We start from the raw sequence: 25,159 nt of genomic DNA, 5'->3' as shown, positions 1-25,159 counted from the left end.
AGATAAAGTAGGGAGAAACAGTGAGACAGAGGCTTCAGCACTGCGCCTGTCTTTCAGATCTTTGTCGCCCCCTGCTGGTGCCCTCTCACACTAGGCAAATGTTTGACATTTTAGGAAGGTTTTGAAAGGGCCATGGTTTGGGAAGTGATAATCGTTTGTCCTTGTTTTTGTTGTTCATAGCAAACAAAGTACAATTCAATAGGGAAGGTGTGAATAATGTGCGATTAATGACGGTTTAAGTTTCAGGGTCCTGGTATTGTGCTTGCTGTGTCACTGTCTAGCTGGCATAGCTTTCTGGATCATGGAACAAAGTCATTGTTCGTGTTATCGTCAGACACAGACACGCCTTTACTTTACTTTACTAACGCCAAAAACACTGCTTCTAGTCAAGGGGGTTGTAGTGATTTAACATCATTATTTTGTTAATTTTAATCATTTCAAGTCTTTAAAATTAATGAACGAAAAAAAGAGACCCAAGGACAACTAGCCTAACTGTAAAGGAAACAAGGGCGGAAAATGCTCAAACAAAACTCTGCAGAGTTTTTATTTTTCTTATGAGGCTGTGCTCAAACTTACGGAAGCGCATTGCATTCACCAAAGAAAAAAAAACAAGACCGTTATCTCGTAATTATGAGAAAAGATCCCATAATTACAAGAATGTGTACAAGGAGTGGCATGTTTTCACTTGTTTATTTAAGCAAGTATATGTTCTCTGTCTCTGTAGAATTGATCTGGTGATTATAATGTGTCTGTGTTTTTCCTTTGGTGAATGCAATGCGCTTCTGTAAGTTGAATGGACATGACTGGTCATGAGAAAAAAAATGGTAAGGAAATCTCTAGTATTGGGTACATTATTTTATTAATGTAAAATATGTACATTTATATACTGAACATGTGTCAAAAATGTGAGAACATTTGAACCAAAGCTGAGCAGGGTTTTTGAGTTTTTGTTATTTTTTCACTTCACTTGCGTGTATCACTCAAAGTGAGTTTACTGTGTTGGAAAACAGCCCCAGCAAAGGTCAAAAGGTCAAAGTAAAGGAGGTCTGTCAAAACTTTATGGATGTAATGGATGCTATGAACTCTCATCCTAGAATTTTGTTGTTGTACTTGTAGTTTCTCAAGTCCTCCTTCTTTGACGATGATGTGTAGGACACTGACTTGCTTGTAATATAAGACATTTATTTACAAAGACAAGAAACAGCATCAATCCAGGTTAGCCATGTTACCTGGGAGAGTCACCAGCCAATTGTGATCCCTCCTGAACAAAGAAAAGACCCTAGTATGTATACAGTATTGGTCAAAGCAACATCAGAATATTTACGACTTCATTTAGGCTTTGATTATTCAGGTGTGCCTCTCCTACAGTCCTGCACCACCTGTGGTTCCTCAGGACATATGACTACAAAGGTTACAAAACACCATGGGGTGTCTTATCTCCCCTCATGTATCCTAAGGGTCTGTTCTCATTTCAATACCAAATTGTTTATCTTTCACAGTCTTAAGGAATGAAACCCAAATAGACCCCTTCATTGTCTCTGATGTTAAACCAATCTCTAACTTTAAGAACACCATTTGTCCCACCAACAGCTCACATGTTTCAGCAGCATACTTACACTTCACATACGTATTTATATTACATTGTGTTGCATGTAAAATACACTACATACTCTCAGTAAATGTGTGAGATGTGATGTGGTAACATTACCTGTATGTGTTGAAGCAAAAAGCAGCCAGACCAATAATGTGTTTCAATATCTGAACATCTCAAGAGAATTATTTGGATATCTTTAAAAAAATAAAGCGTCCTTTCTGATGAAAGCTACAGTGAAGACCTTCAGTTTGTGTTGATTTTCGGGCATCTCTGTGGACGGCTCGGTAGCTCTGATCTATCTCTTGTTGTTGTTGTGTACATGTGTACTATACAAAAATAATAACCTTTATTTATCCAGGTTAGTCCCATTGTGATCACAGATTTCTCTTTCAAGGGAGACACACCGTTCCAACAACAAAAAACACTAATACAGGACACATCACATAATAAGAAAGGTTTAGGTAGCTGTACATGTTTTTTTTTTATTTCTATAAAGATATTTTTAAACATAGTGATGCTCATTTTGGGTTTATGTAAGCTAGATAGGTTTTGGGAAATAGGACAAATAGGGAAAATCTAAATACACTTTTTTTTCTGTTTATTGTAGAAAACAACCTGTAAAAATGAATGTGTGTGTGTGTGTGTGTGTGTGTGTGTGTGTGTGTCTGTCAAGGTTTCTGTTTCCAAATAATGAATCTATTTCCAAGGAATCTTCAAGGGGAACCTTTCCACAGCAACCTTTCCTCAAACAGACAAATGAGCTGTAATTAAAATGTGGTAGCGCGCACCTTCAGTGTGAATGAATTGGACAGAGTTTTGGCCCCACAAAGGAGAAACCCTGTGGCAGCGCCAAAAACAATGTTGAGAAATCCAGCTGATGTAAAATCCTACTCCTGCTTATCTGTGAATGAAACCACTCTCCCTCTCCAGATAACTGTGATATGTGCCAGATCCAACAACTGACAAAGCGATTTCATTGGTTGACTCTTGTAGAGACAGGTACTACGACTTCGAGAACAGCTCCCTGAAACCCTCTGACGTTAATATTCCCTCCTGTTAAGATTTATTGATGCTGCCTTTCTACTGTTTATGTTCTGTGATGCATGTGTAACCTATGAACCAGTAAATGGATAGTTCAGAAGTTTCCATGTACTCTTCCAGACATGAATCCGCTGACTCTCGTGACAAAATGTGTTAGACTGTCCACAATTCCCCAGTTTCCAAACAATGACACAACTTTCTCCAGCTTTAAACCATTAAGTTCAACCTTTTGACTCTGCTTAGTAAGCTGAACTCACTCCAGTCATCTTAGTTCCACTATTGTTTGGCCCCATCTAAATATTTACTCTTTGTTGTTGTAGTTGAGGATGTTTGGACATGGCTGCAGAAACGTGACTAAAGCTGCACGCTAGGTTGGAATGCGAGGTTCCAGTAGAAGTTAATCCAGACCTCTAGGATAACAACATCTTGGTTCAGTACACACATGTTGGAGAAACAGTTCATTGCCAGTCTTACTGCAAAAATTACTTTGGACCGTTCACAGTACAGATTATGACATTGATTACACTACTCTAGGGATATTATTTACCAGCACTTCTATTTGATCAGAATCTCAATTTAATAATAGCTCCCTTTGATATTACTATTAAATAATGAGAAGCACCTGAAGGAGCGCTACGGCCAGGTGGCGCTGCTCGTCTGTTAGGTGACGCTTTTTCATGGCTGCTTAATTTACTGGGAATGACTTCCTTACACCAGTTTTTTAAACACTGAAAATGGTTGTATTTTTGGTATTGGCCCCAATAGGGCGCACTGTACACTGAGAAGTGTTTTTAATCACCCCGATACGATTACCTCCCTATCCCAAAAATCACTTTTATGAAACCCACTGTGGATCTCACAATATCCCTGACTTTGAGTAGTACATTTATATACTTCAGCTTCCTTAATTTTAAATTAATCCGCTTGGTGGAAATGCTGAAAAACTTAATTGAAATATTTACAACTGATCACAGAACCATACAGTTTAGAGATATAACATCCCAATTAAAAAAGGAATACTTCAATACATTTATTCATGTTGTGCTTCTGATGTAGTGTGTGGAAAAAGGTCAGACCCATTTCTTAAACTTAAGGTGCAGTTGATAGAATTACTAAGCCTTTCACATAAATACAGCAGCAGCAGTTTCCTTTTCTGAAATAATCATTTATTTTAAGTTTATTTCCAATAAACATGTGAAAGTCATTTTGAGATGGGGAGAAAGCAGGAATACAGTCTTACAAAACATAATGACCCCTGTGTTTCACTGGGCAGACAAAAAGGCTTTAATATAAAAGGAGACAAAGACAGAGAGTCCCGTTTCACATCACGTTTATTGAACCAGAAAAATGCATTTAAGATGAGCTGGAGGCGGCCACTGCAGCACGTCTGGGTTTAGGGGTGGTGCCTTCCCGGAAACCATTTCTGTACAAACAAAAAAAAGACGGCACAAAAGGTGAGATTACTAAGGATCAAGTCTGCTTACCATTTAAATCCATAAAGTATACTTTATTAAATCTCAACTTTAATAGTCACAATTCATCATCAATTGCAGTAAACACGTCCGGTTAGTTTCAGAACTTTAATTCCAGCAGCTGATGTCGGCTCATTATTAATCTGAACAATGAATATTTCTCCTACACGGACTAAGAAACAAAATTAAGACAAAGAAGGCCAGTGAGGTTGGGGGTGCGTTTCAACTCCATGGGATGAGAACTGTAGCCTTTCATTGGTCACCAGCCAACTTAAACCAGCGACCTACGGCATGCTTAATTAAAATACAAAAAATAATTCATCAAGTTAGACGGTTCCTTTTTTCATTCAGCTTTACAGATGCAACCTTTTCAAGCAGGGACCCAACATGTAACAAACAATGATGGCACAGCTCCACTGAAGTATCTGAGCAGCGAGGTAAAGTCAAATACCTGAATGCTTAGTATTGCACAAACAACCTAAACTGAAGTCTACACAATGGGAACATAGCAGAGGCGCAGCAGACCACAAATCTTTGTACGTCAGCATTACCAACAATCTCTGTGAAGACCAAGTAGCGTGCACTTTGGAACAGTCTTCAGTTTTTGAGCTGATTACAGAACTCAAGTTTTTGTTGTTGATTGCAGATCAAGATGATAGTTGTGATTGTAAAATCTTTAAGGTTGTTGAGGCCGCTGAGTGATTAGGTTATAGTGAGTTCGATCACCGTCCACTTTAAGGCGACACACCTGTGAACGCTTCACCTCGACGAGAAGGTGTCTGGGCTCACAGGCACTCCCGAGAGTTCATTTTTACGGTCACTGATCCTCTTGTTTTACAATGCTGCTTACCTCAGAGAATAAACTGATATCATACTGAATTCATATGTTCAGACATTTATTTTTCAACATCACTGGTAAGCAACATTGACAAGTATTACAACAGGACCACAGACCGGATGAGAAAGGAGCAAAAACTCCGGTTACACTTAAAAGTGAGGGAGCAAGAAACTGAAGCTGTGTAGCTCTCTCAACCGAAGATATTTACTTTTCAGTCTGGTGTTTATCATCTCAGTAAAGACGTTTCAGCTGAGCGTTTAATGTTTTTAAAGCATTTTATTGATAGCAGTTAAAATGTGCTTTCTGTATATGTTCATTTCAAACAGTTTATAGCCATATGCCATGTGAGTAAACTTTGCGTTTAATCTTGTAACTTCAGGACAATTAACTCTTGGCTGCTAAAACGACGTACCAAGCATTCATACAATCCCTTGAACAAAATGTCATCACTATTTGCTTGTAGTTCGAGTTCATGCGTCTAAACAGTTTATTTAAAAATCAGCGCGTGTATCTTGTCATCAAGCTTTAAGCTCATTTGAATCAATTGTTAGATTTGAGTTACATATGTTTCACAAAGTCTCAGAATCAAACAGACTGATGTACATTAAGTCCACCAGAGCTTGAAAAACAACAACAACAAAGCTCAGAGAGCAGCTCTTACCTGAACCTGCGGTAGACGACCTTCAGGTGTCTCAGACGGCCAGTGCCAGTGGTGTTCCTCCTCTTGGCCTTAGCGCTCCAGTTGTCTGAAGTACAAAAAACCCCAAAAAGAACCATTTATTTGGACAATCATGATACTGTCTACACCAGCAGCTGCATCTAAATATACCTCCTGATAACTGCACTGAAGAGGGGAGACATGTATAGCTCATCGATACTTCAGTCTACAAATCCTCATGAAGAGTAAAGACAACAGACTTCTACAACAACATACCGCTTTAAGGCATCTCAACAACATTGAAGGACACAAACACTGCTCCTAGAAAACTTCTCTTTACAAGTCAACAGCACACTCCTGCATTTTAGTGCATGTCAGAGGAAAGTAGCTGGTCTTACACAAAGACAGACTTACACTTTCTCTTGCGCTTCTCAGGGTAGCCACACTTGCCGCAGGAGGATTTCTGCAGATGGTAGGCCTTGGACCCACAACGACGGCACAGGGTGTGCGTCTTGTTCCGGCGCTTACCGAAAGATGATGTTCCCTTCGTCTGAGTGAGAGAGAGAGAGAAGGGGATTAGAAAACAACCAAAGTGCTCCAATAAGGTTCTAATGTTTTACACATTGAGTCTTGTCTCAGCACAGAAAATAAAATCATAGTAAATCATCTGTTCAGACATTTGTGTTTAGAACATCACAGACAAGACTGAGATTAGAGATACAATAATGTAAAGACTGCCTCAAAGGTTTACAGACGACTTCAAACGGGGGATTCTGCTGGTAATAATATCTTTGGCCTAAAAAAGGCGTTTATTAATCTTTATGATATACACAAGTACTGACTGTAAAGTTAAAGAGAAGCGCGGTCGGTGCTCTAACGGGGCTTTAAGTCATTTACAAACATTTAAAATAATTTTACGTCAGAAAAGTTACTCATCTAGGCACACATGAAGATCAAACATGGTGATATTCACAGTTAATTTAACGTTATGCTGGATTTTCCAGTCTGTACACACAGATCACTAATGCTAGCGTTAGCAAATAAAAGCTAGATGGATACACATGAACCGACGATAACTTTATCAAAATGACGCTTCGTCTGAAAAATGTTTCACCCAAAAGGTAAATGTGCTTATTTAGGAGCGGGACACCGACATTATTCGTCAGATGAACATCACATTGTACAGATGTTGATAGATTTCTCTCCACCGGCGTTGCAGCTTACCATTTTCGTCCGGTGGCTAAGGGAAAAGAGACCGGAAGGGAGGCTTGCGCGGCATAAAATTACATCCGTGTTGCTTCCTGTGTACCACAAAATTCTCTCCCCATGCTGTTTTTTTTTTTTTTTTTGCTTGAAGGATTTAGTAGAAAATTGAAATTGAATGCAAGGAGAGGGGACATTGTATGTCTATCTTAAAAAACAAACAAACCCCAAACCATTTGACAATATATTAATATATTTCAACGAACAAGTATATTGTTGTTCTACAACACGGAGTAAATATAGCCTACTTTGAGAAGACAAGGTCAATTGTAACCTATAACGTTCAATGTGAGAACTAAATAATTTAGACATGGGTCAAATTATCTTCTTTCAGAATCAGAATACATTCTATTGACTCTGGTGATTAAGTGACTGTGACACTGGTGGTGAATGGCGTTGCTGTCCCCTGCTGACAGGGTACAGGGAGGAGAATCTGAGCACAGGATTTCAATTAAATTGATTTGTTGTTCTTCTGTCTTTGCACAATTATTTTTAATCCAATTTAAATTGTAATACATATCTTGCTTTTATCATGTGTATTTTGAGAACATAGCAGGAGTAGGCTTTTTGTTGGATTTTACTGCATTTCATGAAATAAGCTCAGTGTTGCAAGATGGCTCAGTTATCATTAATTTTTGGAAACTCCCATCAATACATGATTTGATTATAATGCAGTGTTTCTTTTGTAAAGTAAACTTGGTAGGATTTGAAAAAAATACAGTAAACAGAAAGTCGGGGTGCTCTATCCAAAAGCTCCCCTTTTTTTAATCAAGTGCCTAGTAGTTAAATATTGCCTTGCATGTTTTCCAAGACCATGATTATAAACTCAATGTCACATAAGCAAGAGACCACAATGTATAAATTGGCTTCCTCTGAGTGCCTGGACTCACTCCTCTTTTTGGACCTCCTGATGCTTCCTTGTCTTGAGGGTATAGTGATTTAACTCTCTTGCAGGCTTCCTTATGCTTGTCCAACTGGGACATGCCCTTAAGGCAGCCCCAGAACATGCTGGAGGGAATATATAATCAATCTGGGCTGGGAGGGCCTGAAGACTTGGCTGTAGAGACATATGTCTGGGCAGGCGTCTTTGCTCCGTTTGCAGGGGGAGGAAAATTAAGCAGTCTTTTGCTGAAAGCACATATTTTACTGAATTCATTCTTTCTGTTAAATTTGACCCACAGATGTTTCATGGATGAATTGATACTGCCAACATTATATGGACAATCTAAGCCGTTATGTGATTCCAGAAAATGATTCTTCAAGGGTGCAGATTTATTCCCATTTTTCATAAATGACTAAGAGTCTGACACCACTATGACCCGACTATTATTCATCATGTTCTCATTTCCACATCCACCTTCTCTTCTGCTGCTTTTAAAGGAGTTAATCGACACTAATGCAAACCCAGTCTTCATCAGATAGACTTTGATGATTTCATCAGACAGCGATCAAACTAAACAAAAATCGACAGCACTGATACAATTGTCAGTGTAAGCCTTAAACAAATCCACTGACTTTTCTGAAGAATTGGTTCTGCAGATGTGCTTATGTGACATAAGCAATTCCCTTTGCAAAATGTCATAGTCAAGGTTTGAAATTAACCTAATGTACTCTTAAGCCCCCCTGAAAAAGACAGAGTGCCCACCCCAGTAATTCAGTCAGCTATTGTAGCCACATTTTTTTTGGAAGTGGTTTTAATCCAGATTTCAATAGTTTTTGGTTGTTATCCTTTTTGTGGGCTTTTAGCCAAAGCCTACATTAAATTTGTTGCAGAAAAATTGCGTGTGCTTGTGTTGTCCATTTACATGCTTTTCAATTCAATACCAAGAACAATACGGTAATATTAATCTTTTGTTGATGTCAGAAATCGTAAACTACTTTTTAGTAATCCAACATTTGTCACCACAATCCCCCGTGGTAAACCAATGCGGTGTGTTTAATCTGTTGTGATCCTGCAAGATAAACAGCATCAGATCAAAATAATTTCAGTGCAGTGTTCCAATTATGCAATGAAGACTCTCAATAACCCCCGCCCTATAAGAGGGGCTGGTGAAAACGATTGTTTTGCATTGTTTTTGAACATATAGGTCTAGTGCGCAGGTGCATTCCCGTAAAGGAGCCTATGACCTTGGGGTTTTGGCTGAGTAAGGAGCATCTATCTGAATGAAACGAGGCGCGCGCCCGACTGCCTGGCTGAGAAAAGACGCACCCTCCTCCTCCTCCTCCTCCTGCATTTCAGTCACGCAGATTTGTGATGAAGCATGGAGGATGTGTGTGTGTGTTTTTTTTCTTTCATTTGTCGCAGCTCGTAGCCTTGTAGACTTATCCGAAAAAGAAACCAAATTGCGTTTAACATCGTCCAGCCTTTGTTAAATCTGATTTGGGGAACATTTCGGGATTATTTACAGACACATATCCATCTGGGCGCGTATTTTGGATAAACTGCATTGCTTGCATGCAACGATAAGATCACCCGATATTTTCATAGAAATATAGAATTCAAGACGTCCGCTTTCAAAATAACGGCCAAGGAATTGTGAAAGCGGGAACTGGACACTAATGGTTTGCATTTAAGGTCAGAGTACGCGATGCGTATCACCCAACATCTCGATGCTGCTGTATGAGGGCAGTCAAATAGCCTAGAGAAGGTGATGGACAATGTGCTGTCCAGCGGGTACAATAAGCCAGCGGCGCTCCTGGTCCTGAATGCAGCGGAGAGAGACACCTAACCGGGTGTCACCGTCAACCCTGGATGCTGCGAAGAAAAATGGGATACGCCGACCCATCGTCGGGCAAAGACATACTCGGCAATAGATCTCTTTGTTTTATATTTATTTGCGCATTTGGACTTGTCACTCTATTGCAGCAGATACTATATGGGAAAAACTACATTAAGAGGTAAGCTTGCTTTTTTTTGTTGGGTCCTAATCGATAAAAGGGCAATCAGGTCCTGTGTTAGATTTTTACACATTGTAAGGACAAAAACAAGACATGTTTAATAGCATTTATACGAGGCTTTTTGCATCCAAATATAGACTGAGTGTGTAGAAAATAGATTCTGAATAGTCTGGTTTAACTACAGTAGCCTATGTTCGGGATGCATGGAGGGGAAACCAGATTTAATGGCTGGGAAAGAACAAAAGCAATTAACCATCCATCTTTTTTCCAGTGGCATAGAAACTGTTTCCATTGGATTTATTTTTTTTGATATTTTCTTAGAATATGCAGCATCACATTCATACCATACACAGTATTCCAGCTGTGTATGGTACTGTTTTTTTCCCTTTCTTTTCCCAGAGATCTTTCTTTTTTAATTTTCAGCCTTCTGAACTGGTCCTAGCCTACATCTTACAGAGGCATCAGATTAGCAGAATGCAGCTGAACGCTGGCAGAGCTGATGATGATGATGGTTACAGAGAGAAACAGGCTACAGATGATGTGTATTTCTTACTGGTCCCTGTTAAATAAATCATATCAGCAGGCTGCACTCGGTGTACTCAGCCTCTGCAGAGCCTTGTTTTATAATGCCTCTGCAACAAGATTTATCTCCCTCATATGGAAGTCTTGAAAATCATGTTAACCCCTCAAAGACCCTTTTATCTAAATCGCTGATCCCCCTCCATTAAGAACAATCTGAGACAAATTTCAGTGTGAGACGAGCAGATGCTGAGAAGCCGGAGTGTTTGATCTTTAGGTGGTTGAAAGAATCTCACAAATCCTTCAAAAAGAAAAGGAATGACCTGAAAATTTTACCCCCACCTCCAGATATTTTACACATAGCACATATATGCTTACCTCAAAGCAAACATACATGTGCTGCATTCTGCACACAGCTAACCCCTCCCTCTGATACCCTGCTGGGCTGATCTGAATAAAAACTCAATGTGGATTCATGGCATCCTGACCTCTGCGGCAGAGATGCATGAATTCAAACACCGGCACATTCACGCACGCACACGCACACGCACACGCACACGCACACACCTATCTCTTGCCTGTGCCCTCATTTTGCTCTCAGCTTAGGAGAGAGAGAAGGGGGAACAAGCTGCAGAAACAGAAATCAGTGGGCTCAGCGGTGGCCATTTTGCTACAGTCTGTTTGCACACACCTCAGTGCAAGTGGGGGAGAAAGAGAGAGAGATTGGAGAGTGAGACTGATAAGTGACTGTGTTTGTGAGCGTGTGTGGCAGAAGGAGAGAGATGACGTCATCCTATGATGTCTCCCCAGCAAAAACAAGCAGGAGCTGTTGTCTATATGGGTTCGACCACACCCAGCCACTTTCCAACACTAAATCCTGAGAAAATGTTGGCAGAAGGATTTTTCATGCACTTCTGTCTCTGAAAAACACCTTGGGTGTCTTGGCTAGAACGGCAGCAGAGGAGGCATTTAGATGCTTAGAAAGCGTAGGGAAAAAACAACCAATCTCTTAAGCCAGCTTGTTTTATGTTTGTGTAAACCCTATCGAGAAAAAGTGAAAAGAGCTCTCCTGTAAATGTACAAATGCAGACGTAAAGTCGAATCAACCATGTTGCACATTGTTGTACTTGATAAATCTGTCCATTGAGTTTCTGTGACGACAAATTTTAATGTCAGAAAAATCACTTCCCTGATTGCTTTAAATCACATTAAGGTGAAATTGCAGAGGACGATGTTTAAAATGACAGGAACGCTTTTTAAATTGACACACTTCTGAAGGAAGACATAGGCTATTAACTTTCAACTCTCTTTGACTTGATAAGGGATGTCTAAAAATATTCTTGGCTGGAAAGAGTAGCATCAAAGGCCCCAAGCGGGAGTGGGTTGGCTAATAACCATGCAAAAATGAGAAGACTTGCAACTTTGCATTTGGCTGCACATGAGAATTATCTCTGATGTCAGTTTTGAAGTGCGAGTTTGTCTGACAAACAGTCCAAAACCAAAAAGGAATTCAACTCAGCTCTAATGTAATATTATATCACCTTTTATACAAACCCAGCCCATGATGCAAAGTGTGAGGAATAAAAAGACGTAAACTAAATTCACCTATTTAGACAAAGGATAACGTTCTGCAAGACTTTTAATAAAAAGGAAATCCTACAGTTAAAGCAATAAAATGTGAGACATCAATACATAGGTTAGAAAACATTAGAAAACATACACAAATAAACTTAGTTTATAACATGATTAATCAATTTCCCTTTTATTCTAATCTGTAGATGTACATAATAAAAAGTATTTAAAAGTTTGGATGATCTTCACGAGAAATGCTGAGGATGTTTGCTTGATGAATACATTATTGACTATAATGTTATCAGAAGTGTAAGGTTTACTGGGAATACTCCAATCTATCAACAACCCAATAATTATGACAATCCAAGAAATATCTAATAATTCCATATCTGCATCTTTTTGATGCATTATACATTTGGGTCCAACCCTGACTCTGTTTTCATTGTGTTTGTTTACCTGGCTGAGATGTTTGGGTGTATATAGCGATCATTGCACATCATTAATCATGTATAAGTCAAACAACTTAGACTACTAAGTGCAGGAGTTATTTCCTGGTAAAAGCCACTGCAGAAAGTAATCAAGAACAAGAATAAGATCAAGAGGAGATAAAAAATGTTTTTGTACATGTCTGTGAATCAAAGAACCTTCTACTGTTAAGAAGGCCTTGGTGTTTACAGGAAATACCCCATGGCATTTAAATGTACATTTGAGTCAATGCCACCCCCAGTAAAAACCAAATATCAATAATAAAATAGTCCTGTCTTTCCTGCTTCCAAGTCCCATTAACAATGCTCAAGGGCAGAATCAGAGCGCATAAGAGCTAGAGAGAAACTTTGTGGCTGCTGTGTCTGTACTAATGCTTAGATTACTGTCTGAATTACACTCTCTATTGAGTTTATGGAGATAAATGGGCTCCACAGATTGAAGGCTCTGGAGTCAGAAGTAGTCGCATGAGATTGATTAGAGTTTGATTGGTAGCTACAGCTTTGGGAAAAATATTTGTGGTAAAAAAATTATATGGGATATTAGCCAACCCACAATGTATAATGGAAGTAAAACTAGTGGGCCTATTGTTTCAGTCATGATTACAACGTTCTAAAATGTGCTGGTTTGATTAGCTTTTCTGTGAAAAGTAGCAGCTGTCCTCTTTTACATCTCTCATTTATCGAGGGTTGTTCTGTTCAGCAGCAGCTTGCAGAGTGTTGCTGAGATGTTGAAGTAGCACTCAGAGAAGCCAAATGTGCCTGCAGATCAGTATTGACACATGAGTCCCCTGATGATGAATGCTCCAACACATAATGCACCCAGAGAGGCTCTTTGGACTTAGTTTGCCTGCTGAATTTAGCTCAACACCCACAGAGCACTCAGGGAAATGAGTCACCCAGGGATACTTGCATAATAATCAGTCAAACAGGAGTTGTACAACCTTTGCTATTTGGATGTCTGACATTCAAAAGGTCTATTGATAAGAAGGATGATTAAACTCCTGCTTTCAATGATGAGTACATACATAAGTAACATTGGACTTTGGAAAAAGGCTGTCTGGTTTTGGATTTTTCTTATAATTTGTTGACCATATGTAGAATCCGGCCTGTAAAAAATGTATTACTAGGAGTTGATCGTACATTTTCCCTTCTCTTACAAAATTAGGATGCACAACATCTATTGCCATGTCGTGAGAGTGATGAACGACTTGCACCTAAATGCCTCCTCTTGGAATAGCATAGGAATATTTGAAGCAGAGAATAATATAAGTAATAATATCTCTGTATCAGAAAAAACACCCATGACAACTTTTAATAAGACAGATTCAAATTTCTGCTACAAATTATTAGTCAATATAACTATAATCTGCCATTACAGAACTAACTTTTCTGTTAGTTGTCAAAGCTCCACAGAAAAATAGTTCTAAACTTGACAAGCAAACCTACTGTGTAAAAACCACTTTTTACAGAAACTTTATTGGAATATACAATTGTGGCAATTTCATTTTCACATTTTCTCTTGAAGTAAATTGACTCTAACAACAACATTGGCGACGACTGTTCCTCCCTTAAATCACTGAGACTTTATTATATTGAACTACAAGTCTAACACTCCTACAGGGCAATCTTACAGTGTGAAGGTGTGAATCATGCTCTGGAGTGTGGCATCAGGCCAAAAAGAGCATAAATGAACCATTCAAAACATGATCTCGTCAACAGGAAACTCATTCTTGCCATTTTTGGTGACTTGTTTTTTCTTAGCCACAAAGATGCTCCAACTTAATACAGCATGTGTGTATGTGCAAGTTAGGCTTTTGTGTGTGTGTGTGTGTGTGGTTTTATGTGTGTTTGACATTTGCACAATAAGGACAATAAATCCCAAATAAACTGACTTATTTTCTTACTAGTGCGCAACAGTTTAGCCGACTCAAAGGGGACGAGACAGGAAATTGGACCGGTCCCGTTAATTTCTCGGATGATGGAGCTGTGAAGCCTGCCAGAAATGGAAGGAAAAGGTACTTTTGCTGCATAACACCTCTGACAAAAGAGAGTGTGAGAAGAGAGAGAGAGAGAGAGAGAGAGAGAGAGAGAGAGAGAGAGAGAAAGAGAGAGAGAGAGAGAGAGAGAGAGAGAGAGAAAGAAAGGGAGAAAGAAAGAGAGATAAGAGAATGAAAGACCAAATAAGTTTAAAATCCATTATAGTGACGACCCAGTCCTGCATGTGTGGACTGGGCCGCTGATTTACCCACCTGATAGCTCAGAGAACACAAGCTGCAACACTTTTGTACTTTACTTACTTTGAAATCTGCTGATTTTTAAAATAAAGTTAGCAGGGGTTAGTAGTGTCACAGGACTGACTGCCTCTCACATTTTAAAATCTAACTTAACCTGTCTGCATGTTGACAGATGTTTCCGTCAGAATTTTCAGCCAGATTCACAGATCTCCATAATAGTCACACCCTGCGTAGCCGATATTAAGAAGAAAAAAACACGCTCTCAAAGGTAGGCCAGTTTGAAGGCATTTTTTAAAAGTATTTCTCACAGAAACCCAGGAATGCCTCTTTGTTTTTTTCATTAGTTTTGAAAGGTATAAACTCTCATATTTTTTCAGTGGTGGTTGCACTTTCAGATTTGCTCTTGCATGTTGTCTGATCCCGTTCACCTTGACCCCAGACCCCTGACACCCTACATCCCCCTCCTCCCGCCCTCCAGAAGCTGGTATAGAAACCACGGTCCTCTGCTGATGTACTGGCTTCCCCTCGTACTTCTGTGTCCCATCCAGCACCCCATTTCCAAATGCCTTGTCCTTCGCAATCTGTGTTTCATGTGTTCTGCACAGCTCTGTGTGTATGCCATGTACATAGTGTGGACACTTCTCTCTGTTCCCCCCTATCTCCCCTTCTCACATCTGCATTGTCTCTCTCTGCGACCTGGATATACCCCCCTTTCTTCTTAACTGTACATTTCTTCAACAACACAGGAACGTGCCCCTTACAAATTCTCATTAGTCCCTCTTTCCCTGTATTGGTTTTGAACCAGCGGCGTACCGTTAACCTAACCTGCCCTACGAGATGAAATTCATCTTGATTTACTGTCTTGCTTTTGGAACTGAACAGAGAACACTTGCAAAGGTTTCATCATCTTAGCTAAAACAAGCATGACAATCCCTGTTTGAAGTGTCAGCTATATTATTCAAATTTTCAGAAATACACTGCATCATCAGGTGGATGTAGAAAACCAGTATCATTGTTCCTTATTTGTACAGTTTCATCCCAGCATCTTGTTCCTTTAAAGCATCCCTTCATCGTATTGTTCATTGTGTTCTTTTATTACCATGATTTCTTGTTTTCAACAGCCACAGGTAATGTGTTGAAATATTATCCATCATTCCAAACGTCACATTGTCTGATGTCTATTTGATATCTGATGTGACCAAAAAAAACACATGTCAAAAAACACATTGCTATAACTACATTTAATCATTTCACATTCCCTTAATCATCAAACATATACATTTTTAAAAAATCATTATGACATTAAGTGCTTTCCAAGACTTAGATGCAACTAATAAGGGGTATTTGTTTATGCAATGGCTACTGTGGATATTGTAGATTTAATAGAAGTTAAGAGAGGTGTTAACTTGCTATATTTATTTATTACATAATTATTTAAATGCAGCCCAGGAGAGATGGTTCTGGCAGTTCTAGGCCCTGTGCCCAAACCTAAAAGGAAAGTTATAGATCTGGGCTAAAAGAGAGAAGCCCCTTGGGTGTGAGACTATTGACAATTAGACAAAATCATTTGGCTGAAAACTTTGTCCAGCCTGCTTATTAGCTCATGCCAAAAGAGAAACAGCATATTGAAACAATGTTGTGTTTGCATGCAAGATAAAAAAAAAAAATCAATCCAAAGGTCGTTACAAGTTACACATTGAAACTTTTTTTAGTCATTATATTGAACTACATAAACTTCCTCTATGCATTAAGAATTTGTAATTTCACATTTTAATCAGATATTTATTTGGTAATCTTTGCTCTGATCCTATGAAAATCATAAATCAATCCAGAATACTGTTTGAATTTTGCAAACGTCTGATTAAAGTGTAACACTCAATTAGAAAGTAAGGTTACATATAGTTTGTATGAATGTCCATCTAATTAAGAAATGAGTCATTAAAGTGCAGGCATGAAGAAAAAAACATGCAGAAAGTATCCATGCCCTACATGATTTCAGCACCTTGTAAAAAAAATCCATTCTTAACCACCCACAGAGCATTCCCAAACATAAACCCTCACACACATTAATCCAGAATGCCAGCTGATTGCATGCAAATACAATGTTTTTCTGCAAGAAATAAGGCATCTTGATGAGCAAAATCCCATCAATAAATGGCAACTTATCCACACCTTGATATACATTTTTAAACAGTATGAATCTTACCAACCCTTTCTTACAGAAACATTTCGTCCAATCCTCCAAAAATCAGTCAGACATTATTTTTGTGTGCTTTTGGTTAATGTTGCCATTTAAAAAAGTGTTTTCAATAAAACTAAATGAACTACAATTTGAAATATTCAATTTCAGAGTCTTATTGGTTATTGTCTCCATAATGTGGTTACCTGTTTGCATGAACATCTGTGTATGTGTTTATGCACACAATGTATTAAACATTGAATAATGACATTATTCTTTAAAGTGCATGTTATTGCAGCGAGTTCAACTGACATCCAGTACAATTTGTATGAAGTAAGTTATAGAAACGTAAAAAAATATAGTACTTCTCACACAAAAGCACAAACCACATACTGCTATATCCACTACTCGTCTTCAGCAAGCTTATTGTATAATAAAAGAAGCCAGACACAGCACATATACACTATTCCCACGCAGACAACAGAATACTAGAATATAGGCATATACACACATTTCCATCAATTTAAGTTACATAAGTAAAAATATGAGAGGCATTCTGTTTTTAGTAAGAGTATGACATTGGTTTAGACTAAGATGCAACAGAATCTGGTGCAAGTGTCCAGTAAACAGTTTGTTACTAACCTGTTTGTGACGCCTTGAATCAGTCCATCACTTCTGTCATCTGTCATCACACAGTGCTTTATAATATTTCATAAAGTCCTATTGTAGACATTTAAGAGTAAATCTAAAATGTTTTCTTTTACACACTCTTGAGAATAGGGTTGTTGTTTTTTTAAAATATCTTTACTGTGTCTCGTGAATGTTGTGAATTCTCTTCTATGTGTTGATGTTTAGGCAGAGGATGACTATGTGTGTCTCTCCAGGTATCTTGAAAGCTATGATGGCTCCTTTCGATACAACTCAACAGCATGTAGGGAGCTCAGACAGGAGATTATGGACGTCAAAGTCCTGACAATGTGAGTGTTCATAAGAATGAAGCTAACCCTTGTTGTCAACACCTTTTGTGGAATAGCACATTTCCCCCTTCAAGTAAGGTAACCTTCAAGTACTTATCAGGTAAGAAGAGAGACAATTTATCCCCAGATTTATGTTTTAGGATCAGACAATAGCCTGTTTCTTCATTGCATGTTAGTTTAGCTCTGACACAGCACCACATGTTTATCCAAATACATGCTTAAATGCTCACAATGACATTCAAACCTGATTTAAAGAAAGATATTTTTTCCGTTGGATTTGATCATCATGATCACCATTTTACTTTAGCAAGTTAGCATGCTAAATTACTGATGACTAATTACGGATCCTTGATGTTAATAATTTGGAATTTGGTCAAGAAGAAAAGAAAAATTCTAAATATTGACCTGATGAACAGTCACCAATTTTATAATAATTTCAACCTTGTAGGCAAAACAATTTGAATATAGAGTGACATTGGCAGGAGACGATTCTGTTTCATGACAAGAGCCACGACACAAAACATGCAATTCAATACACTTTATTGTCCCATTGGGAACTTGTACTCCAATGTTGTACACTTTTCATAACATAATGTTATGAAAATAAAGAACATACTTTTTATCGCAGACATTATACTGTTCTTTAGAGCTAACAAGGTAACACATTTCCTATCAAGATAGTCAGTCTTTTCTTCCTAAAGGAATCTGGTCTTTATTACTTAAGAGCAGCCAGCTAAAAGGATGAAAAGCCTTTGTGCTTTAACAGCAAGAGATTGACTTGAATTGATGCAGGGAATGAGGATGGATTTGATTGCTTTCAAGCAGTTCAAATTGTTTCCTTCTATTTTTCAAAAATCATGAGGTGATCAAATGGCAGAGACAAATGTAATAAGTGAGATTTAAACTTCAAATCTGCAACAACCGAAGAAAAGATAAAGAAAGCCTTAATCTTGTCAAAATGACAGTTTCTTTAAAACCAGTATTGTTCTCCCTTTCTTTATTGGCACTTAAGCTGCTGCCCCATAAAATTAAGCAGTTTTACATCATGCTGTACACCAGCTGACAGATTCAGGGCACTCCTCAGTCAGCCAGTTGTGCTATTGGCAGTTTTAGAGGCACATTTCCTGTTTATGAATGTGAACATTGTCCACTGACCTTTTTATGCTTGTCCCTCAGGCTGTACGATCTTTAATGTCGACTGATTTTGTTCGCTTAATTGAGAGCCAAGAGCCTCTTCTGAGTCTGAAGCAGAGAGCGGCCCATGACACGCTGCCTGATAGTCAATGTAATGGTGCCACCCTGCCTCCCAGAGCAAATCACATCTCCCAATAATCTCAAAGGAGATGTCAGTTCAAGGACAGCTATTTACAGACATGCTCAATGAAGCCGCTGTCTTTTTATTACAAGGGTCCACATCTAGTGGAATCAGTAGAACCAGAAGAGAGTCATAATCCCTGCAATTTTCTGACCCCTTGCTTTTCTTTTTGAGTCGTCTTTACAATGTCTCTTCAATTTACTACCCTTGTAGAAACTTTAATCGGAAAATACATGGCCATGGGTATCCTCCCTTATTCCACAAGTCTCTCTGCCTGTCTGCCAGGGTGAAAACATCAGATCTGTTTGAGAGATGGCGAAACCTGCAGGTGTGTAGGTGGGAGCAGAACAAGGAGGAGACCAGTAACTTCAAGTAAGTATTACTCTGTCTCATCAGAGAACAATGTCAATCAGAATGCCTTTTAAATCTCATGACTTCATCACTCTTCTGATTTAAAAAACTAAGATGAGATAATATATCTTTATTGTCATTGTACAAGTACAACAAAATGCTGTTAGAGCAATATATGCAAGTGTAGTAGTTTTGTCACGCCTTAAAAGACATAGCCTGAAGGCATACTATGCAACTTTCAGATTAGATGTCCAGTAGATGTCGCACCAAAACACAGCAGTCCTGTTAACCCACTGCTTCCCCTCCTCAACCCCACAGTGTTATGACTGAGTGAGCTGTTTCTATGACTTATCTCCATTCAGATTAGCAGCTCAAAGTTGATTCCATTCTTATTTTTATAAAGTATTTTATACCCCCAAAAAGTGTTATCTTTAACTTCGAAAGTCTGTAGATTGTCTTGCAACAAAACTCCACCAATATGCCTCAACCGGCAGCGTCCATGAGCGGGCATGGGCGTCTCTCTTTCCCCATGTGGTAGCAGGGCTAATTTTTTAGACAGGTAGGGGTTCACGTGAAAGAAACACAAGCAAGCTGAAGGAAGGGCTGTCCTGTTCCTGTGTGAACACAGAGCCGAAAATAGCAAGCCAAAATGGAGTTTGTTTTAGAAAGGTGTTACTCACCGATATATCTAGTTAGAATATATTTGATATCTGCTGTATTACTGTTTGATAGGTGGCAAATTATAACTTTAAACTCTATTTAAACTGTGAGGATATTTTATCTGGTTATAAAACAAACTGATATTAATAGTGATGCCTCTTTCTGACCTATAAAATGCCAACAAAACCATGATTAGAGATGAAGTGATTAACAGCATGTTGCATAAACAGCCTTTTCCCCTGATTTTCAATAAGAGATCCATTTGGCCGTTAAAAGAAATCAGGATTAGGATTAGGATTAGGATTTTGTTTGTAAATGCACTTCTTCCATATCTGGCACAAATCAGTCAAGGGATAAGAGGTACTGCTTTGTCCACAGGGGATGCTAACATTGATACAAGCCAAAAGTTCCTCACGGGAGTTTTGACATTTTTTGTATGACTTTCTCTTGAAACTCAGCCATAAAATATGGTTGAGAATGAGGGATCTCTTGTATTTTCCTCTTGCCTGATAGTTGTTGACAGTTTGTTTATTATGGTATGAGGCAGGCAGTCTTTTATACCACAAATGTAAAATCACTTTGTAATATTTCAAATTCTATAGGCTACTTGCATTACTTGCATTTGAATAACAATATTCGCAAACAAAATGACTCAATTTTTACATAGAGCGTTTTCTTTATTAGGTGTGAATAAATGTTGTCTTTGATGTCAATTCTATATATTTTGCGACCTTCATCTAATTATGAAAGGCATGTTTATGAAAAAGTTATTTGGATTGCTGTGTCATTATTTTTCTGTTGGTTTTTATTAAGATGAGAAGGATTGCGAAACACAAGTTTGAAAAGTGAGAAGGAATGGCAGATGTGAACATAACTCAGGAGTTTAGTTTCTGTCTTGATTGTTATGTGAAGTATTTTACAAATATATTCTGTTCTTTTCTTATTGTCCTCCTTAAGGATGTCCCTGTCTCGCTGCTGTAACGCTCCCTCCTTTCTGTTCACCACTAAGAGGAACACTCCTGCAGGGACCAAGCTGAGGTACGAGGTTGACACCAGTGGTATCCTCCCCATCACCACAGAGGTCTTCAAGATGTTCCCAGATGTGAGTTCAGTGCACAAATAGAAGTATTTGACTTGTTTTCCAACACTGGCTATTCTTCTAAACCAAGATGTAAGATCTACTTGATTTAGCAGCCTTTGATGCGGTCAGTCTGAGGTTAAAATGTTTTTGTTCTATTTTTCTTCAGGATATGCCATATTCCAAATCACAGTACAAGAAATGTGCTGTTATTGGAAATGGCGGCATCATCAAGAACAGCAAATGCGGAAAGGAAATTGACTCAGCTGATTTTGTGTTTAGGTACCCAGGTTATAATCCTTCAGTGTCTGTTGTTTGAGGGCTACACAATGATAGCACAATTATTTTGGGATTGTTCAATTACCCATCTTCTAACGGGGAAAGATTTCGAATTATTGACGTATATATAATATGTAAAAATTGGATGTGGACCCAATTGCAGATCTAATACAAAAACCCTTTATTAAACAAAAGCTTACTTTTTCAAGTTCAAAAACGAAGTCCATCAAAAGTCCAAGGACACAAGGAAAACCAAGACAGAACCATCGACACAGGCCCATGGGCACAGAAGGAAAGAAAACCAGAGACTAAATACAAGGGGCAAATAGACACAGGTGAAAGTAATTAGGGCAATCATAGTGGAGGGAACACAGACCAACAGAGGAAGAAAAAAGTAAAGTTGATACACGGGCAAAAACTACAAAATGAAACAAGAAACACCAAAGATTAAATTTGGAAATAATACAATAAAAATACACACAAGGGAAATAAGCAACAACGAAATCGAAACACTGAAATAAAAGACAAAACAAGAACAAATCCTGACATATCGTTTCAAGTCTTTAAATAAAAATAACATCACCAAAAGATTATTGTATAACCATATGAATATGTATCACGACATATAGTTCCCACCCATAGCATTGCACTGAATTGGTCTTCGCTAAGCTTGCTCCTTTATTGACTGTTGCCACAAACCCCCAAGGTTTCAGTTTTTTTGCACATTTGCTGAAAAATCTAATCTTAAAAATTCCCTTGATTGCAGATTAATATGTTGATGAAAGCAGGGTTATTTTTAGCCCGCTGTTTGTGGCAAACAAAAAAAAAATGTTGCCATCAAATTTTGTGAGCTGTAGCTAGCAAAGCTAACTTCACAAGTATGCAATGTGAGAAAACCAACTTAATGCTTTTGTGAGTGTAATCCAATAAGAAACAGAACATAACTCTATAAGTTTCTGTGATAACCAACTCCTGGTGAAAACCTTTGCACAGCCCTAAACAATCTCTCCAGCTACCTAACAAATCATATTAAATAAGTTTAAACAGAACTTTATAGTGCATTTCTTTTTGCAGGTGCAACATACCACCCATCAATGAGAAGTACACAGCTGATGTTGGTACTAAAACAGATCTGGTGACGATTAATCCGAGCATTATTACTGAGAGGTACTGTAAATAAGTATCGGAGTGATAAATAATATCTAACAATCTTCTGTTCGGTCTTTGTTTTCTTCTCTTGTAATCTCATATTTTGTTTCCTCTGCAGATTTCAGAAGCTGGAGAAATGGCGGCGACCGTTTTACGATGTTCTTCAGAATTATGAGAACTCTTCAGTGGTGCTTCCTGCCTTCTACAACACCCGCAACACAGATGTATCTTTCAGAGTCAAGTACATGCTGGACGATTTTGACTCCCAGAGAGGGGTGTTCTTCTTCCACCCGCAGTACCTGCTCAACGTGCAGCGTTTCTGGGCCGTGCAGGGCGTCCGGGCCAAACGTCTCAGCAGCGGTCTGATGCTCGTGACCGCCGCCTTGGAGATGTGCGAGGAGGTCCACCTCTATGGCTTCTGGGCATTTCCCATGAACCCCTCTGGCATCTTCATCACTCATCATTACTATGACAACGTCAAGCCAAGGCCGGGGTTCCATGCGATGCCTCATGAAATTTTTAACTTCATTCACATGCATACTCGTGGGATCGTCCATGTTCACACAGGGCAATGCACATGATCCCCCACTCCTCCGTTTTTTCAAACAAATACTCAACATTATACATCTTAGTTTGTTTGTTTTAAATCTGTTATACCTGTCCTGTTTTCTGTTTCCAGCCAATGAGAGAGTATTGTATTTGCTTTGTCTTAAAAAAGGAAGTTGGCGTACACGTCCTTGTTCTTACTAATTTAATGACATATTGAAGGTTGCCTGCTTTTGTGGCCAACGTAACTTCTTTTTTTCAATTTGAACTTGTAAGTTTTTCATTTAGCCAATCAAATCCTTCTTTTTTATCTCCATATCCCCACAAGATGCTTGTTTTTAATGTAAACAGTGGTCTTCATTGTGACGTTGTTTCTGTGAAGTTTTCTAGTGGCTCAGCTGTACAGAGGTGTTGTTTTCTACTCAACGTTGCACAGATAATTACGCTGAAATGGGCCGCACTGGGTGACTTTGTGACCCCCTCATTCCCCTTCTCTCTGTATCTTGGACACTCTGTGGGTGTGGCAGCTTTTAATGTTTCTGTAAAACATTAAGAAAAAAATGTAACATCCAGTTGTCTACTTTTGTAATCTATTTCTTATTCACCAGATTCACTTGGCGAATATTTTAAAATACTGTTGAAATGGCCTGTTTTTATTGGCCCTCTTCTTTTTCCTTTAAAGAAAAAAAAGCCCCTCCAATGTTTCTAGTAAAAAGAGATAAGACAGGATTTTGACAAAGGCCAGAAAAAACGTTTTACAATTTGGGCATCTCGGCGAAATCTTTCCCTTTCTAGGCCGCCCAAGTTGTACAGCAATGCGACCCAGACGTTCGTTGTCATTCATGTCTTAAACCATGCTGCCTTACGAGATAACAATCCCCTCTACATGATATGCAAAACACCCATATGTTTTGCTGACCTACAATACATTATGTTATAAACTAAATCTTAGTTTGTCTCTTGAATCAAAGGACATTTAAGACTGTAAGGATTAGGAATTTATGTGCGGTTCTCAGCCTATATTCTACTGGATTAGTGAAGTCGTACTGTAAAGTCCATTCATAAACATGTAATGCTCTGCATGACTTTACTCTATACTTGGCTTTGTGTGTGCCTGCTTCAATGATCACTGAAATATGTTTACACTTAAGCCTCCACAGAAGTTCACAGTGCTTTTGGAGATACATTAACTGACTTTTTCATAGAAAGATGACTGCATTGAGGTACATTTTGTATTGGATGCATGATTAAAGATGCAAGAATGAAGAATGGTTGCAGCCCTATTTTGAAGTGTTATAACAATTTATACTGAATTGTTTCACCTCCCTCTTTGAACTGTGAATTTTTTAGTTTGCATTCATGCACTGGAAAGCTGTGTGTGTTTTTTAGTTTTTAATTTGTTGCACATTGCAAAAAAGACTATAAAGTAGGACATTACTTTTTGTCACTCTCGTCCTCATGTTCCCCTGCCCATCTGTTATTTCCTCAGTATTTCAAGAACATCATTGCTCATAAAATGTTCCCCATTTCTTTTCTTAAACTTGCTGTTTGTCAATGAACAATGGATATAAGTTCAACAATTTTAAATACCAAATGTATTTTGGCTTGACCACTTAATAGTTGTACAGACACAAGTGAGTTTAAAACGGACTATGAAGGGGAAAAGTCTGTGGACTGAATGGAGGTAATATATAACACAATGCTTCTTAACTGACTTGATCATTCTTTATGTCTTTGTAAATAAACTTGTTTAGATTTTCTCACTGAAATGTTTAGTCATATTATTTTTGGTGTTTATAACTGAGAAGCCACAGAAGCATTCTGCAGTGCCTGAGCTTGTTCATACATTTATAAATAATGTATTTCCCACAAAAAGGAATGAGATGCATTATCACTGATTTTGTGCTGACCATCACATGAGCGCCACAGAGGACACACGATACTAATTCAGCTGCCTTATTTTAGACCAGTTAACCTCTGGTTTGTTCCCTGCAATTAGCTCATTAAGCAAAGCTACTGTCAACACCTCAATTATTAAGCAGCGGCCGGTG

At 38.5% G+C, this 25,159-nt stretch overlaps 2 protein-coding genes across 5 annotated transcripts; one reads left to right on the top strand and one right to left on the bottom strand.

Annotated features, from left to right (window-relative positions):
* Positions 1-3,948: 3,948 nt before the first annotated feature.
* rpl37 (ribosomal protein L37) lies at positions 3,949-6,913 on the bottom strand. The gene is made up of 4 exons (XM_079364902.1): positions 6,828-6,913; positions 6,018-6,153; positions 5,607-5,691; positions 3,949-4,058 (listed from the first exon to the last, which is right to left on the bottom strand). Exons 1-4 carry the CDS (start codon positions 6,828-6,830, stop codon positions 3,989-3,991), a joined length of 294 nt encoding a protein of 97 aa, XP_079221028.1. The 5' UTR covers positions 6,831-6,913; the 3' UTR covers positions 3,949-3,988.
* Positions 6,914-8,977: 2,064 nt separating this feature from the next.
* On the top strand, positions 8,978-24,871 carry st8sia5 (ST8 alpha-N-acetyl-neuraminide alpha-2,8-sialyltransferase 5). Of its 4 annotated transcripts, none has more exons than XM_079364801.1 (9): positions 8,978-9,764; positions 14,248-14,355; positions 14,747-14,842; positions 17,638-17,730; positions 19,259-19,417; positions 21,014-21,158; positions 21,304-21,416; positions 22,488-22,580; positions 22,681-24,871. In XM_079364801.1, exons 1-9 carry the CDS (start codon positions 9,619-9,621, stop codon positions 23,141-23,143), a joined length of 1,416 nt encoding a protein of 471 aa, XP_079220927.1. In that variant the 5' UTR covers positions 8,978-9,618; the 3' UTR covers positions 23,144-24,871. The 4 variants fall into 4 exon arrangements, with proteins under 4 accessions (XP_079220927.1, XP_079220928.1, XP_079220929.1 ...); XM_079364802.1 differs by having other exon boundaries at positions 8,981-9,764; positions 19,331-19,417; XM_079364803.1 differs by lacking the exon at positions 14,747-14,842 and having other exon boundaries at positions 8,981-9,764.
* Positions 24,872-25,159: the final 288 nt, after the last annotated feature.

This window comes from Symphodus melops, assembly GCF_947650265.1.
Source record: "Symphodus melops genome assembly, chromosome: 16".
Classification (NCBI taxonomy): domain Eukaryota; kingdom Metazoa; phylum Chordata; class Actinopteri; order Labriformes; family Labridae; genus Symphodus; species Symphodus melops.
This window is presented reverse-complemented; position numbering and strand designations above follow the sequence as displayed.

What these genes read in the sequence shown, in the direction of transcription:
- st8sia5 (XM_079364801.1), top strand. Translation starts at nt 9,619, where the DNA reads ATGCTGCGAAGAAAAATGGGATACGCCGACCCATCGTCGGGCAAAGAC. An exon ending in GAGGAGACCAGTAACTTCAA is followed by an intron (nt 19,418 to 21,013) that starts GTAAGTATTACT and finishes GTCCTCCTTAAG; the next exon opens with GATGTCCCTGTCTCGCTGCT. An exon ending in CCGAGCATTATTACTGAGAG is followed by an intron (nt 22,581 to 22,680) that starts GTACTGTAAATA and finishes TTTCCTCTGCAG; the next exon opens with ATTTCAGAAGCTGGAGAAAT.
- rpl37 (XM_079364902.1), bottom strand. An exon ending in TGAGAAGCGCAAGAGAAAGT is followed by an intron (nt 5,692 to 6,017) that starts GTAAGTCTGTCT and finishes TTTGTACTTCAG; the next exon opens with ACAACTGGAGCGCTAAGGCC. An exon ending in GTCGTCTACCGCAGGTTCAG is followed by an intron (nt 4,059 to 5,606) that starts GTAAGAGCTGCT and finishes TTGTTTGTACAG; the next exon opens with AAATGGTTTCCGGGAAGGCA.